Genomic DNA, 16,367 nt, shown 5'->3' on the forward strand with positions numbered 1-16,367 from the left:
TGTGTAAGAAAGCTGGCTGAGGATGTGATGGGGAACAAGCCAGTAAGCTACATTTCTCCATGGCTTCTGCTTCAGTTCCTGCCTCTTGGTTCTTGCCTTGTGTTCTTGCCCTGTTTTTACCTTCATGGTGGATTGTGATTGGACCATGAAAGCTGAGACAAACCTCTTTCTTCCCAAACTGCTTTTGATCAAGAGGTTTAATTACAATAGAAATCCTATTATGGCAAAAAGGTGACAGCTGCTAAGGGTATTATGGCATGACCTTCTAGGGAGGAGGTACCACTACCTGACAGCTAAGTAAAGGTGTTCCTGGGTACACTGTGGAGAACTAGAAGCCAGCTCTGCATTCTTCTACTCTTTACATATGTTGGAGAAATTAGCTGTAGATGAAGCAGTAAACCCAGGCCAGTAGCTTACTAGTGTACATAGTATGTGGGTATGTTTGGGAATGTAGAGTCATGCACGCCAGTCCCATGAAGGCTCAGTGAAAGATAGTAGAGGAGAGAGACTTCTAGAAGGTTGAGGTGATTACAGAGCAGTGTGTAGGTTAATGTTACAATGTGGTATACAGCTCGGTACTAATTGCTGTCCTAAAAGAACCTTCCATTGACGTGGCTTTCCATACTACTTTGTGAAATGCCTGCCAGAGTATCTGTTAACTGTGCCCCAGGTAACCAAGTGAGTTAATTCCCGAATCATGCTATTTGCTGTTACTCATATGAATGTGGAAGACTGTCTGCCAAGAACAGTGATTGTGGTTTTGGCAACAAAAGTTCTTTCTGACAGAAATGGCTGGTTAGTATGTTTAGCTGCTTATTGAAGCCATTCCTGTCATAGGAGATCAGAGCCATTGCAGAAGGAGAGATACACAGTGTCCTCTTTGCATTGGGCCTGCTTCCAGGTCATTCAAAATATGCATTAAATTTTCCAGGCGTATTCCTTATCTTAGGGTGAGGCCACACCAGATTCTAAGCTGTTTAGGATGATACAGAAATATTCTATTCCAAGAATTACCTGGAAATTTAAGGAAAGTATCAGTCCTCGAGGCTCCCGAAACTACCATTTACGATGGAGTTCGTGGCTGGGATATTGTCTCTGTAGCAGTGATAAGCAACGGTGCTGTTGTAACTTCAGATCTGAGAAGGGGAGCTCTTAAATGCAAGTGAAGAACTTCTCACTCATGGTGGAAGAGAATCTGCGTGGTGCTGGCTCCACATGAGGAGCAAACTCAAGGGGAGGGTCTGTTCTGAACACACTTCTCTTAGAACTCCATGAGTACACAGCTTATACTGATTACTGAAAATCTGAAGAAATTGTTCCTTATCTGGAAGGGACTGAGCATTGTTTTGATAAGAGACATAGAAAATTATGTAGGTAACCCTTTAGGCCTTTGGGTTTTTGTGAGATACACAGCTTCTCGGAAGACCACAGCCATGCCTGCAATGGTTTCTGTGTGTAGATGTGTGTCACTCCATTGAGGAACAGGCGATTTAACTAATGTCCATACAGATATTGACCACACTACTCTTCAATTGGTTTGGTTCAGTATTTCCTTTTGAATTAGTTCTAAAGGTAACATTTCTTGTTAGCGTGTATTTGAGCCTCGGGAGTGTGCATTTTACAGTGTCTGTGCAAATGGAATGCTCCAGTGCCTCTGAGGACTCCAGTGAGTAATTCATTCTTCCCTTTCATGGTCTTAGTGTGAGCACAAATAATGACAGAGTGACAGCTATGCACTGCACAGTGTCTTTTTTGTGTTCTGCTTATGCCTTTATTTCAAACTGATTAAAAATGTTAAACTTGAAACTCTAACAAAATAATATCTGCTGTTTGAATATAATACAGGCCAAATTGTTTAAACCTTAATTAGGCTAAGCTTGAATTGACCTTAGTAGGAATCTGGCTGAGGCTCTTTGTTAATTACCTTCGCCTTAAAATATGTAAGAGCTTTCCCTCTCAAGGAACAATACACGGATAGCTAAACTAATAAAATGCTTAAATAGATGCAAATCAGACTTGAAAGTTTAAACTGTTGTTTTCGTCCTGTAGTGAGCTGAGAAAAAGCACACAGGCTGCAGTTCTGAATTATGTCCACGGAGCATTTCAGATCCTGTGAATTAACTTTCCTCCTCTGGCCATTTGAGCTCATAAACGCTAACTTCACAAGTGCTTCAGATTCTTCCACTGAGACAAACCTGAACTGACAATAGCCAGATGATGTAAAATTGGAGCTGAAATTCTATCTGTGGCCCATCCCATGTTCTTCCTCATAGGCATTAGGGGAATCATAGGAGAGTTGGTGTTTTCACTCTACAGAAACTGTAATATTTAGGCAAAGCAGGGCATATCAATTTCTTGCTGCCAGAAAAAATCAATTAGCAGTGAGGAGAAGACAGAGGGAAATAAATAAACAGAACTGTGCTAGATAGTGAGTGAATTCAAGGATTTATTTAGAATGACTTGGCTTATAGAAAACAGGCCTCAACATTTATCATAGGCTTTCATTCAGGCTTGATATGGGAACTGTAGTCTTTTCTTAACAGGCAAACTATGTTGCCAAACCATTTTTGTGCTTTATTTCTAAATAAATAGAGATAGACTATGCAATATTGTGCAACCAAACTCAAAAGGAAACCAGTTATACCAGAGATAAACAAAAAGCACATCAGAAATTCAATATAAAAATGTCAACATTGTATAAGAATGGTGGTTTCATACTTGGCTGGGAGTGAATGCTGAGGTTGATGTGTGTCCTGTGTTTTAGGTGTTTCTCCTCTCTTGCTGATGAAAACAAAATGAGCTCACCCCAGAAGTTCACTGCTTCTGAATGCAAATCCAAATCCATATATATGTATATATACATATATATGTGTGTGTATATATATATGTGTGTGTGTGTGTGTGTGTGTGTGTGTGTGTGTGTGTGTATATATAATGCCAGGTTGCCATGTTCTTGATTTCTGTAATATGCCATTTCTCCAACAGTATTGGGCTGTCAGTGTAGGTCTGGAAAAGATAAAACTTCGATGATACACCAGAAGACTATTAACTAGTCTTGACTAAGCCTACCACCAACCTTCCCACTAAGAGTCAAATAGGGAAGGAACTTACCCTACAGTAGACTTACCCCCAAAATATCTTTCAAGATGAGGTAATAATTTATATAGTTCCTCATAGTAGGTCTGTTAGTGAACCTAGTGGCTAATGAAGAATTGGGGCTATAGGTGTGCACCACCACCCCATCTGAGGTGCCTTCTGAACACACTAGCAACACTTTGAGGAGCTGCAGAATCAAACCCTCACCATAAAGGAACAATTGTGCCTCAAAAGTAAATTAATCAACAATAATAGATATGTTAAAGTGGTTTAAGGGCCTGGGACACCACAAGGCCTCACTCTACACAAAGAACTACAAGCAATTAAAAAATGCTGAGAGGGGAGAAATAAATCCCTCCCCCCTGCATGCCAATTGATTATTAAGCAACAAATAGTCAGTTCTGAAACATGCATATAAGTAATATTACACAGACTGAACAGGTTCTACTTAGTAATATATATGTATATGCATATATATATGCATGTAGCAACAATTAATGAAAAAGATTATAAATTTGAGAGAGGACAAGAGGGCATATGGAAGGGTTTGGAGTAAGGAAAGGAAAGGGAGAAATAATATAATTACATTATAATCTTAAAGAAATAAAAATAATTTTATAAAGAACAACAAAAAAGTCAATTTGCTCAACTATGTTCATAACAGTATTATTGGTAATATAGCCAGAACCTGGAAACAATCTAGATGCCCCTCAACTGAAGAATAGATAAGGAAAATCTGGTACATTTACAGAATGGAGAATTACTCAGCAGTAAAAAACAGTGGCATATTGAAATGGATGGAACTAGAAAAAAAAACATACTGAGTGACATAACCCAGACCCAGAAAGACAAATATGATTCTTAGTCACTCATAAGTTGTTTTAAAGCAAAAAGTAACCAGCATATAGCTCATAACTCCAGAGAACCTATACTACAAAGGAGACCCTTTGAGAGACATACATCCATCCGCCTAGGAAGGGGAAAAAGAAAAGCTCTCCTGAGTAAATTGGGAGCATGAGGGGCAGGAGGGAAAGGTGAAAGGGGACATGGGAGGAAGGAAGGAGAGTGAGAAAAAATGTATAGCTCAATTCAAAACAATAAATTCTTTAAAAAAATCTAAGAAAACAAAATAAACCTGATAAAAATTAGCCCTTCAGGGTTTGAGAAGTTACATGTGAAAAGTATTGAACATCTTGAAGACACAATAAAAAAGGACATAAAAATGAACATATAAAATACATAGTCACAATGCCTGGAATTGTGTGGATTTTTAAGTTTATTTAAATGATACTGCATTTTAGAGCATGTTTTTCTATAACATACTTCTTTACTCAAAACTCTTTGATTTTTGTTCGCATGAAGACTTTAGGCCCCAGCTTGTTCCTTCTGTCTGATGAACAACACGGTATCACGTGAGCAGCCGTCATGAGTCTGCCAGGTCCTGTATTGCAGCCGCGTTTCCTGCAGCTGTGGTACCTCGGCCTCTGGGGACCTGAGCTGGAAAAGGAAGGGTGGGTTGTAGGGATGGACGGCCTTTACATTTTACAGCAGTCTGCTCAGCTAGCTGTGGGAAGAGATGTCAGGCTTTTAAAGTATAATATCACTGAGAAGTGCTTTTTAGAAAAACCTTTTGGGTTTTAAATGTTCTTCTTATTAACCAGGGGTTGGAAAATGAAAGCCTGTAGTCCACATCCAGCCTGTTACCTGCTTCTGTAAAGAAAGTTTTATGAGAACACAGGATTTCTTATTCATTTACATATTGCCCACAGCTCTTTTCAAGTTGTAAGTATTGAGTAGTTGCCATAGAGACCCTATGTCTTGAAACACCCCCATTGGCAGCTCTCTGGCCCTTATGGAAAGAAGTGTTTGTTTGTCCTGCTGTTATAGTATGCTTGTTATCACTACCTAGTCCTTTTGTTTTAATTTTTAAATGATCTATTATCAAGCCAAATAAATAAAATGACTTCAGAACGTGCTAGAAGTAGTCGAACATAGGGAGTGAGGCTGGTGATATTGGTAGATGGGAAAGGACTGGAGGAGATGCCGTGAAACAGACCCAAGACAGAAGAAAACCAAAGCTCAGGTGCTCAACCAAATCTCTATAAAATGTATAAAATGAAGCAGGCGCTAAGTGGCAGGGGCTGGATTTCAACTCAGAAACAACTCCAAATTTAGTTCAGTTTGTTTTTGCCCCCTCTATGGTATGACTGTTTCCTGAAATTCACACAAATACAGTACAAGGAGAAATAAAAGCATTGTTTCAAAAGCAAAGTGGTTCAGTTCTCCAGACTTGGCATTCCTGAGCCCAGAGTCATGATGTGTTGAAATCTGGACTCAAGGCTGATGACTGTGTTTGAGTCATAGTCCCAGCACTAAGTTTGGCCAAGTCCCTTGAATTTGCAGCCGTCATTGTGTTGTGGTGGGGTGGTAGGAGGGAGCTCTTCTGCAAAGTGAGGACAGTGTCTGGAGGGTCCCTGTGGGCTCCGCTGGCTCTCACTCTGTATGATGCTGTGACTTTAGGAGGTGGTATTTGATCTGGGCTTTGGAGTGTGGGGTGATTTTGACAGGCAGCCTTGTAAATGAGGGGAAAGGTATTCCAGGTGGTGAAAAGAGTCTGAGCAAAAACACAGTGACTAGCAACTGGAGAAGGAATTCTAGGAATGATGTATACTTGTTCTGTCTCCCAAGGCCGGGCTTTAACCTTGCAGCAAACCTGAAAGCTAAATGGGGTCTGGCGCTGAACTGAGGAACCACCTTAAGTTAGGCTTAGGGCTGGAAGCTCCTTCCTGCAGCTTTGTAGAATTCTAGAGGTCCTGTAGTGAATAGTTCTGTGACTAGCTTCTTCTAAAATCAGACCAGGCTTAGAGATTCCACATCATCTGTTGCATATCTGGGCAGCTCTTAGTATAAGAAAATCCATCAGTGCACTGGGTCTAGTTGGAACTTGCAGCACATAGATAATGGGAGATCGTAAGCAGAAGAACATGAACATGGTCAGGGCTGTGTAACCCAAAGGCCTGACCGAGGCCGGGATGTAATGTGTCTCTCCACAAAGGAGCAGGATGTCAGAAAGGCCTGACCGAGGCCGGGATGTAATGTGTCTCCCCACAAAGGAGCAGGATGTCAGAAAGGCCGGACACAGGCCGGGATGTAATGTGTCTCTCCACAAAGGAGCAGGATGTCAGAAAGGTCTGACCCAGGCCCGGGACGTAATGTGTCTCTCCACAAAGGAGCAGGACTTCGGAAAGCATTCCAGCCGTGGAATAAGTATTGTGTTCTGACTGAGGGTACAGAAGCAGGATGATGTGACTGCTCACAGGGAGCCTGGACTGGCAGGCTGCTGTGACGAAGACTCTGGTCAGCTGGAGCTGGAGGATGAGGAGGAAGGTGTCCTGGAGTTTTAGGACATGGTCATACGGGCCAGGGACAGAAGGAGAGTGTTCAAGGAAGGAGCTAGGAGACAAAGGTATGAGTGGGCGTGTCCTATCTAAGGAACTGGAAGCCCTCTATGCCTGGAACATGGCCTGTGTGGGCCTGAATTTAATGAAAATCCAGTACTCTCTTCTTAAAATTAGTTAGTATGTACATATATGTATGGTGTGTATGTGCTTTTATACATGCCACAACATGTGTGTGTGTGAAGGTCAGAGCACAGTTTTATAAGAGTTGGTTCTTTCTATACACTGTCACATGGGTTCCAGGGATCCAGCTCAGGTTGGCATGCCTGTGTGTTAGTCCCGTTGCCCCCACAGCCATCTTGCTGGCTGTGAGTAGCCAGTATTATTAAAAGTGATCAGTTTTCCTTCTTACTGTATCAAATATATATGAGTATCTTTAAAAATATTAGAACCCATAGAAAATATGGAGCAGGAGATAAAAATCACCTATATAATCTCACCAATCAGAAATAATTTTACTTTAGAAGATGTCTGTGTTTTTATACAAGGGCACACAAGAAAAGCATGATCTTATGAAATTACATAGTTTTATCAGTTTTTATCTGTTGTAACACCATATGCTAGCATTTTCCCAGGTCATGCCCCTAAAAGTTTTTTGAGAACTTTAAAATTTCCAATTAAAATATAATTATACCACTTATTCTCTTCCTTATTCTTCCTCTAACCCCTTCCATGTTCCCCCTCACTTCCTCTCAGGTTGATATTCTCATTTTCTCTGATTTTTGTTGCTACGTACATGTGTATCTTAAATGAAGGTGTACGTTTGGACTGACAACGCCCCCCCCCCCCCCCCACAGTCTTAGACTACCTAAAAGAAACGCAGTACTAGGCATAAGAAACACCATTTGAGTTGTTGGTCACAGCAGTCTAAGTGACTCCCAAAATAATATGGCCTATTGGTGTTGCCCTTGGCTGCCTCTCAGATGCTGAAGAGAAGCATGTCCCTATGCAGAGGACATTGCACATTTCAGGCGCAGTACTTAGAATATTTGAGCTGGATCCAACCTAAAAGCCCTGTCTTACAGCTTGACATTCATAGGAACAGAAGTTATGCAAGCTGGCAAGGGAGGGGCACAATCAATAGCCCTACCCATCTCTGATGCCTATGAACTGCACCAATGGCCAGCATGCCAAGGTAGCTCCAAAGGTGCGAGAATGGCACTTATATCAGTAACAAGTTACTGTCTAATTATACTTATGACCCAACTCAACAGAAGGAAATCATGCCTGGTACAAGAAACATAGCCAATTACCTGGGTCTAGTTAGGACATGGTCTTAGAGGGGAACTTAAAAATAATTTTATGGGAATGTATACAGTGTATTTTGATAATAACCACTACTCCCTATTCTTCCCCTTAACTTCCTCCTGATCCACTTCCACCTTGCATTCACTCCACCCCCAGAATTTGTACTGCCCATTTACCCCTAAAGAAAACTAGCTTTCTTTTCCCTAGATGCCGTTAACTGTCCATAGCTCCTTATTCATGGCTGGGAACTTATGAACTCTTCCCACTGCAAACAAGAATGTTGACTGAATTGATCTTGTGCCGGCAGAGTAGCTCCTGTGAGTTCACTGGTGCAGCAAACGTCTCGCATCCAGACAGCACTGTTTCCTCCTAGTCCTCCCCACAACAACACTGTCTTTCCACTCTGCTCCCAAGCTCATCCCTGATGTGGGGGGAGAGAGAGAGAGAGAGAGAGAGAGAGAGAGAGAGAGAGAGAGGGAGGGAGGGAGGGAGGGAGGGAGGGAGGGAGGGAGGGAGGGAGGGAGGGAGGGAGGGAGGGAGGGAGGGAGGAGAGAGACAGAGAGAGAGGGGGGAGAGAGGAGAGAGAGAGGGAGAGGGAGAGAGAGAGAGAGAGAGAGAGAGAGAGAGAGATCCCATTTTTGACAGAGCCCTCCATTGACACTTTTCTGATGAGGACTGAGAGCTATGGATATAGAAATACAAATTTAGACAGCAGCTTGATACTTTTTCTGTTTGGCAGAACAATATAGTAGGTTAATTCCTGGGATCTATGAGCTTCCCAAACATGGGTTCTTGGCCATATTTATGGTGTCCTGCATGTGTTTCCTCCTGTGGAGTCCTCCATAAATCTAATGGGGAAAAGGTGGCTAACTTCATCCATAACATCCGTGCCACTATTACACTCATGGGCATATCTTATCAAGTTGGTTATTATTGTAGTTCACAGGATTCACACTGACATTGTCAATGGCTTCTCCTTCTTCCCCTAGTAACCTAAACAGCAGCTTCCAGTACTAGGAAAATGGGTCAGCAGGAAGGAAGCTTCTAGGTCCATATCAATTTGATCTCTCCATGTGCTCTGACCATGCTTTATGCTGTCACCACCAATAAGGTTGTAAGTCCAAGAAGAACTTAACTTCTAATAACCATACATAATAGACAAATGATAGTGATATTTACTATATATAACTGTTTTTGCAATGTGTCACATTTTAAGATACTTGCATTTTTCTTTACTGTAACAAATAATGTGATAAACAACTTCTTTTGTAAATTTATTCAAATCTGACTAGTTTATCTATTGCAATAGATAACCATGTCATTGTTCTGGTGGAATCGTCTAGTCAGACAGGGTCATGAAGGATGATCTTAATGTATGTTTAAAACAAAACTAAACTGTATAACAGGCTTGCAAAGGTTGAGAAAAAGATGATACTGAGACAAGAACACTAAGGTTTCTTGGACACATCAGCTCCAAGTGTGAGGGTGTATGTAAAGTTATGACACCAAGCTCAAAGAAAAGGGTGTGATGTATCTGTTTACTTCAGCAGCTGTGGTAGAACTTGAATGTCATCTGTCTATTTTACATATGAAAGGGCGCAAGGACCTGTCATAGTGTAGGGAATGGACATTGGTGGGAGATTGGTAGCACTGTGCTCTGGTGCTGGAGACACTGAGGCTGGGGAACAGATCTGAAAGGTATTCCAGGAGAGGGAGACGTTGAGCAGGGCATCAGGTGTGTGACTGTATGGGCACAACGTAAAGCTGTCAGAAAGACAGTGTATAAGTTGATCCTGATCTCCTAGATGAGAGGGCAGAGCAGATGTCTATATGGGGGAGCTCTTCACATGGAGATGATGGCCCCGAGACCCAGCAGAGTGCATTTTAGCAGTCAGCTGCACAATGCCTCTCTGCGCTTTAATAACAATCAGTGCTTAAGCTTTAGCAACTAAAACTTGGAATTACATTTTAAAATTATATAATATGACTTGTGTCCTTGATATTTGATTATTACTTGAAAAAATGGTCAAAAGTGATAAATGTTTAAATGTTGCAGCTCAAAATATGTCTTTATTGTCTTGCCAACTGCTGTGTGACAGAAAACTTGAGTTCTAACAAGCTTTAATTAGAAAAAGTGAAAAAAAAAATCAAAGGATGATGTCAGCCAGGACCACAGTGAACCAGAACAAGAAATCCTTTTATTAGTTACAGAACGTCCACAGTGTGTGGGGTTGTCTCATTGGCATCCTTTAATAACAATGAAAATATTGCAGGCCTCTTTCTGGGAGTTCAGACTGTGGGCCTTTTTGTACACCAAATGATTTTGATAAGTGATTTTAGTAGTAAAATTATGTTTTATGGTTTAGAAAAAAAGTTTAAAGATGTATCCAGCGAGTTATGGCTTTTAAATAACCAAAGAATAGCCAGGCAGTGGTGGCGCACGCCTTTAATCCCAGCATTTGAGACACAGAGGCAGGTGGATCTCTTTGAGTTTAATTAAGGCCAGCCTGGTCTACAAGAGCTAGTTCCAGGACAGGCTCCAAAGCTACAGAGAAACCCTGTCTCGATAAAACAACAACAAAACAAAACAAAAGAATATTCTTAGTAAAGCTAAGATGTTAAAAAAAATGTTCTTAACAAAGGAAGTAGACAGTCCACACCATGTGTCCATTGGTTAGGGGTAAATTAGCCTATTGTTTTAGTTGGGACTACTATTGCTATGATGAAACACCATGACCAAAAGCAAGCTGGAGAGGAACGGGTTTATTTTGCTTAAACTTTCCCATCATAGTTAATACCTGAAGGAATCAGGACAAGAACTCAAGCAGGACTGGAACTTGAAAGAAGGAGTTAATGCAGAGGCCATGGGGTGGTGCTGCTCATCCACTTGCTCCTCATTGCTTGCTCTGCCTGCTTTTTTTATAGAACTCAGGACCACCTGCCCAGGGAGGGCATCACCTACCCTAGGCTGGACCCTCCCTCACCCATCACTAATAAGAAAATGCCCTACAAGCATGCCTGTAGCTAGATTTTCCTGAGGCATTCTCAACTGAGGCTCCCTCCTTCCCAGAGACTCTAACTTGTGTCGTGTTGTCATAAAGCTAGTCAAAACACTTGTACTTTATTGTTATTTATTTCAGCATAATTTCTATCATTGATAGTGTTATAAAAAGATTTATTTATTTTTAGAGTCCATCATATTGTTACTGAGAGTAGTTGTCCTTGTCAGGAGTTAGATAAATCAACACAAATTGATGAATTTACAAAGAACCCGGTTCTCTCTCTTAAGATGCAATTTTACCCTTATCTAAGAGAAAATTTACTGGTAAATTCTTGGTTCATCCTACCTTCTCCTTGTTTCTCACTGATGTTGAGCACTGTTATGTAGAATCCCAGTGGACCTGTCCTTCTCTGTGTTGAGTTCCTTTAGTCTGTTTTCCTGTCATAGGCATATCTCTCGCTCCTTGCCATTTTACAGAACTTCCTCCAGTTTGCCAAGTTCAACCTAACCATAGAATGTCTTGCTTATGTGCCCAGCTGATGCTCTCTGTTTGCTGACATGCAACAGCCGCGGAAACCGTGGTCTCTATGCATCCGTAGTCTCCAGGTTTTCGGCTCTCAGGATAGTCCTGCTCTAAGCAGATTCCCACCACTGTTATTTTGCACATTCCTCTCTGTCGTTAACTCCTCTTGCCTCTTCTTTCCCATGGTCCAGCAGATGACCTTGACTCCTCTTTTACTGAGGCTACCCCACCCCAATCTCAACCAAATTTTCTCTCAATCATACTGTAAAAAATAAATACTCTTTTTCTATGCGTACACATTTGTGTGTGTGCATGTGCATATGGAAGACAGAGGACAATGTCTGGTATCTCATTGTCTGCCTGCCTGCCTGCCCTCCTCCCTCTTTCCTTTCTTCCCTCCTTCCCTCCCACCCTCTCTTCTGCCCTCTCTCCTTCCTTTCCTTTCCTGTTTTTTTGAGATAGAGGTTCTCACTGAACATCACGCTTACTGATTCAGCTGAACTAGCTGGCCAGCAAGCCCCAGGATTCTGACTGCCTCTCCAGCACAGCACTGCGATTGCAGTCATACACTGGAGTTGTGTGTTTTCTTTGTTTTTTATAAGGTGCTGGAGATTGAACTCAGTCCTTAAAGTTACGTGGCTAGCACTTTACCAACTAAGCCATTTTCCCAGCCTCAAGTATTAGTTCTTAAAATACTCGACCTTAGAAATCCTTTTACTGCACAAATGTTATATTCCTTAAGTATAAATGTGAAAATATAAGGCATGTATAGTAATTATTCCTCTGGTCTCTTGTTTCCTAGTTAATGAAGGAATTCCCCCTCCTAAGCATGTTCAATATCCATGAAAACCTTCTAGAAGCCCTTCTGGAGCTCCAAGCTTATGCCGATGTCCAGGCAGTCTTAGCAAAGTATGACGGTAAGTCCTTGGGTATTTTTATGCATTTGAGAACTTTTTTCTCGTTGATATAATCCACTGATTATATAGGAATGACAATTTCAAGTGGGACTTGGATAACAGTCTAAGAATTGTCACCTATAGCATTTTATGGCTATTTTCTAGCGCCTTCAATTTAGCACGTACTGGGGCAGAAACGTTAAGTAACTTGTGCTCCACTGTTAGCCTTACTTCCCACACACTCTGCTGATACACTCACCCTGGCAGCTGTGTGCCTTGCCGTCATTCCCTCCTGATTCCCTCCTGATCAAGAGACAGCACTATGGGGTTGGGTAGCACCAAGGTCTTCCCATGACACCTTGTGGGTTTGCTGCGGTCACTGTTGGTCGTCATGCTGATGCTCCAGAACAATGGAGAAGAGCTAGTTGCCGTGCACAGGTGACAATGATGAAGGCCCACTCATGTCCCCTTTCCCACAGGTCTTCCTTAATAACAGCTGCACAGTTCTTTGCACGATGCCTTTGAAGGTCCTTTGCCATTTCTGGTTAATTCCTTGTGAACTTATTCTACTTTGCCTGTTACCAGTGAGTCAGGGAAAGAAACTGGTACAGTCTAGAGAACTTAGAACTATTCTGTCTGTCATGGTATCTGTGTATTTGATTCACAGTATAAAAATTATATACATATTTACCTGCTATGCTTAGAGTCTCTGTAGAACACCACACTCTTCTGACCACAGATTTCCTGGTATTCTTCAAACACAGAGAGCATGTTATATCATTTGGATTTTATTTTTGACCCACAAATTCTTCCTAAGGGATGGTTTTGTTAGCCCCTGCTGTTGCGGAAACTGAGCTCAGTTATGAGCCTGTTTTTGTTTGTTTTCCTCAAAATTTTGCTCAGAATGATGAGAACTAAAAGCCTTCAGCCAGTGATGGCATCCTTTGCCTGTGTAGATATGTACACCTCATGTAACAAGATATACATGGCTTGGTGTGGAACTGATTTTAACGTATTTGTGGGATGCTTTAAGGTAAACAAACTGAAGACTGTTTGGCCTTCACATCAGCTCATTTTTATTCTCTGTTTATTCTCCAAAATCTCACCATTCAGTTGAAGCTTCAATGTAACTTATACATCGCTGTAGGCAGAATGCTCATATATTAAGTGTCTTTTAGTACCAAAGGAGTTGTCTTATGCCATGGGTCTACCTGGCAATGGACTTCAATGCAAAGGTCATGTTCTCATCATGAGTGCTGACCTGAACTCAGTCTGATATAGAATTAAAGCTTTAACTAAGAAAGCCTTTGAGATCAGAAGTCTCAAGACTCATTTCATGAAGATCTCAGTTCATCATAGAAATCGTCAGCCTTGTGTTATAAAACTGATGGCCAAGTAAAGAAATGAACTCACTTGGATGTGTTCATTGTCTCAATGTATCCCACTGCACAGCCTCCACTCTGCGACAATCAAAAGCTGATTTATTAAATTCTGATAACATATGTTCGTATTACTTGTTACAACAGCCTGTCCCACCCTTTACTAAGACTTGGCTTGCACTTTGAAAAATTCCCTTCTTTCAAATGGACAAAATCACTCTATCAAGGCTCATGTTGAGCTTTGTTTATGTTGTGTACCTGGCAACAGAAATGATGTTCTTGTTCATTATTCATGGAAAAACAGTCTCATTGGTGGCAGGACACATAGTTTGCTGAACTGCCTCATTAGAGGCTCTGAGTTCAGCAGTTGTCAATAAAGTGCAGATGACCTAACCCCACTGAACTCTGAGGGGAGTTTCGGTGCTGACTTGGCTCATGCTCGTGTCATTTACAGTAGAAATATAATGAAGTGGCTGCTGAAGTTGTGTTCTTGAGGGTCAGCTGCAGACACTGAAGACTGTGGGAGAGCATGTCTCCTGTTCTTTATCCCATCCCATGGCACGGTTCTTTCAAGTTCATCCCCCGATGCTTTTATTTAGAGACCTAAAGGATCTTGACTAAGCTGCTGCCCCTTTATCTGGCCCGGGACAAGGAAGCAAGTACTTTGGAGCGCTTGGAGTAGACAGCTTATGGGGCATCCTGTGTTTTGCCCTGGTTCAAGTTCAATCATTCTTATCTAAGTTGCTAGAGACAGCATTTGAATTGTAGCCCTCCATCCCTCTCATAGAGTCACACCCAAAACAACAGGATTATGTTATCTCTACAAGTTGGAATGTTCTGGTTGGATAGCTGTTTCTGGATGGTTTATGGGTACAGCAGTCCTTTATTGTTTGTTAAGTGGCTAAGTTTTATAAGTCATATTCTGGGAAGTGATATGAAGGGATTAGTGATGCTTTTCTGACCTTTGCAAAGGAGATTTCGAAAAATGGCAAGAATGGGGAGGGAAAAAAAACTAAGAAATAGCATGCTTTGGGAAAAAGAAAAGAGGACAAATGTATTTCCCCTTGCCTCATTCTTCTTTACTATTACAAAAAGAAGAAAGTTTGGCTTTGAAAGTTTTGAGTTTGAAAATCCTTGATACTCACAAATTCTTCTTACAATGGATCCTTTGGAAAACTGTCTTTTCTAGGATTACAGATTCATTTGTCGCTCTGCCTGTGATCTGCATTCTAGTTTTGATTTTGTCACTGAGATAATGTCTCATGCTTTACTACTCTAAACTTTTGTCTCAAATGCTGTCTTGTCATTTTCATACTCCACACAATGACTAAAGTAACAGCAGCAGCAGCTGTAACAGCTACCATATGTTGGGTTCTCATAAATGTTGGTCTTAGACATTGTCTAAGCTTTCATATATGACTGTATTTGGCAAGCATTGTTAGTTCATCTAGGGTTGTGCTGTGTCTAAGTAGTATCTTGTTCACAGGAATCCCCTAAATTTTCAAAGTAAAGACATAAAGTATAAGAAAAAGGAGATCAATTGTGAACAATCATTGTTTAAAATGTTGTAAATGTTATAAGAAAGAGAAAGTCAATGGTAAAAGCCATGGGTGTCTATTCCAGGTCTACCCTGTTCACCATCACTTACTATCTACTTTTGGCAGTATTTGTAACTTTTAAAAATATTACCATGGGGTTTTTTTTGCCCCACCATTACTCAAACATGTTATACACATTAGCTATACCCTCACAGTAACCCTGAGGAGTTGGTTATTCCATTTCAGCAGCTGTAGAAACTGAGGTGTTGTGACTTTATGTAACTTGAAAGAACACACATTCCTAGACAACTGTAGAGCTGGGATTCAAATACAGGTAGGGTCAGTCAGATCTAAAATTCATGTATTTTCTATAAATATGAGTCTTGCTACATTGGTCAACTCTGCTTCTTGTACAAAGGCATGAACTATATCGGCTGGGGTAGTGTGGAGGCCCAAAAATTTTAGCCTACTTCCACCTTGTCTGATGGTCAGAGAGTTTGGAGGTTACTCAAAATTGATGACAACAATTAGGACTACACATCCTGACTCAGGATGTGGTCACTTGGTTCCTTTGACACTAAGATGGCTCATATATGTGGATCCATTCCACCCTGACAGATGGTCAGGATATGTGAGCATACCTCTGTTCCTTCTTTTGTAATAGGAGGTTACCTGGGGAATAGTTGCCTTCAGGATACTTGGTCTAGGGTGGCTTCACTTCTTAAACCACAACAGAATGCTAATGACTTGATGTCTCAAAGTGCTGAAGCAATTAACTGTTCGAGTTGTCCTTTGTATCATGTTAAAGAAGTCTTTTTTGTCTTCTTCCCCCTTTTGTATTAGCATATAAAAGTGTATGGAAAATTAAACATGGGTGATTTCAGTGGAACTCCCTCTTGATACTATCCTATGTTTTCTTTTTTTATTATTTTACTCATATTTTTGTTTTCTTTACTTATTTTTCCGATCCCCATTCCCATACTCTGGCAAGAGCTGTTTTTGTTGAGGCTGGTCCCCGACAGGACAGTGTCGCAGAGTTTCAGTGATGCTAAGTCGCCTTTTAGTCATACTTCAGGAAATAGGTCTATCTATATTTGCTTTCCATCTCTAATCAATCTGTTTATTACTAAAATGATTTTATATATAACATTAATTTAATTTGAAATTTATCATATTTTCCATCCATGTATTTGTTATACATGGAATATTTTCACTATTATGAAGTCAT

At 41.0% G+C, this 16,367-nt stretch overlaps 1 protein-coding gene across 2 annotated transcripts in view; it reads left to right on the forward strand.

The window, feature by feature from the left end:
* The window catches only part of St7 (suppression of tumorigenicity 7), a 232,166-nt gene that overhangs the window by 163,521 nt on the left and 52,278 nt on the right, over positions 1-16,367 (forward strand). For both annotated transcript variants that reach the window (XM_038318939.2, XM_038318940.2), the window contains one exon: positions 12,129-12,243. In XM_038318939.2, coding sequence (XP_038174867.1) covers positions 12,129-12,243 — 115 coding nt within the window. The remainder of the gene's footprint in view (positions 1-12,128; positions 12,244-16,367) is intronic.

Source organism: Arvicola amphibius, chromosome 2, assembly GCF_903992535.2.
Source record: "Arvicola amphibius chromosome 2, mArvAmp1.2, whole genome shotgun sequence".
NCBI lineage: Eukaryota > Metazoa > Chordata > Mammalia > Rodentia > Cricetidae > Arvicola > Arvicola amphibius.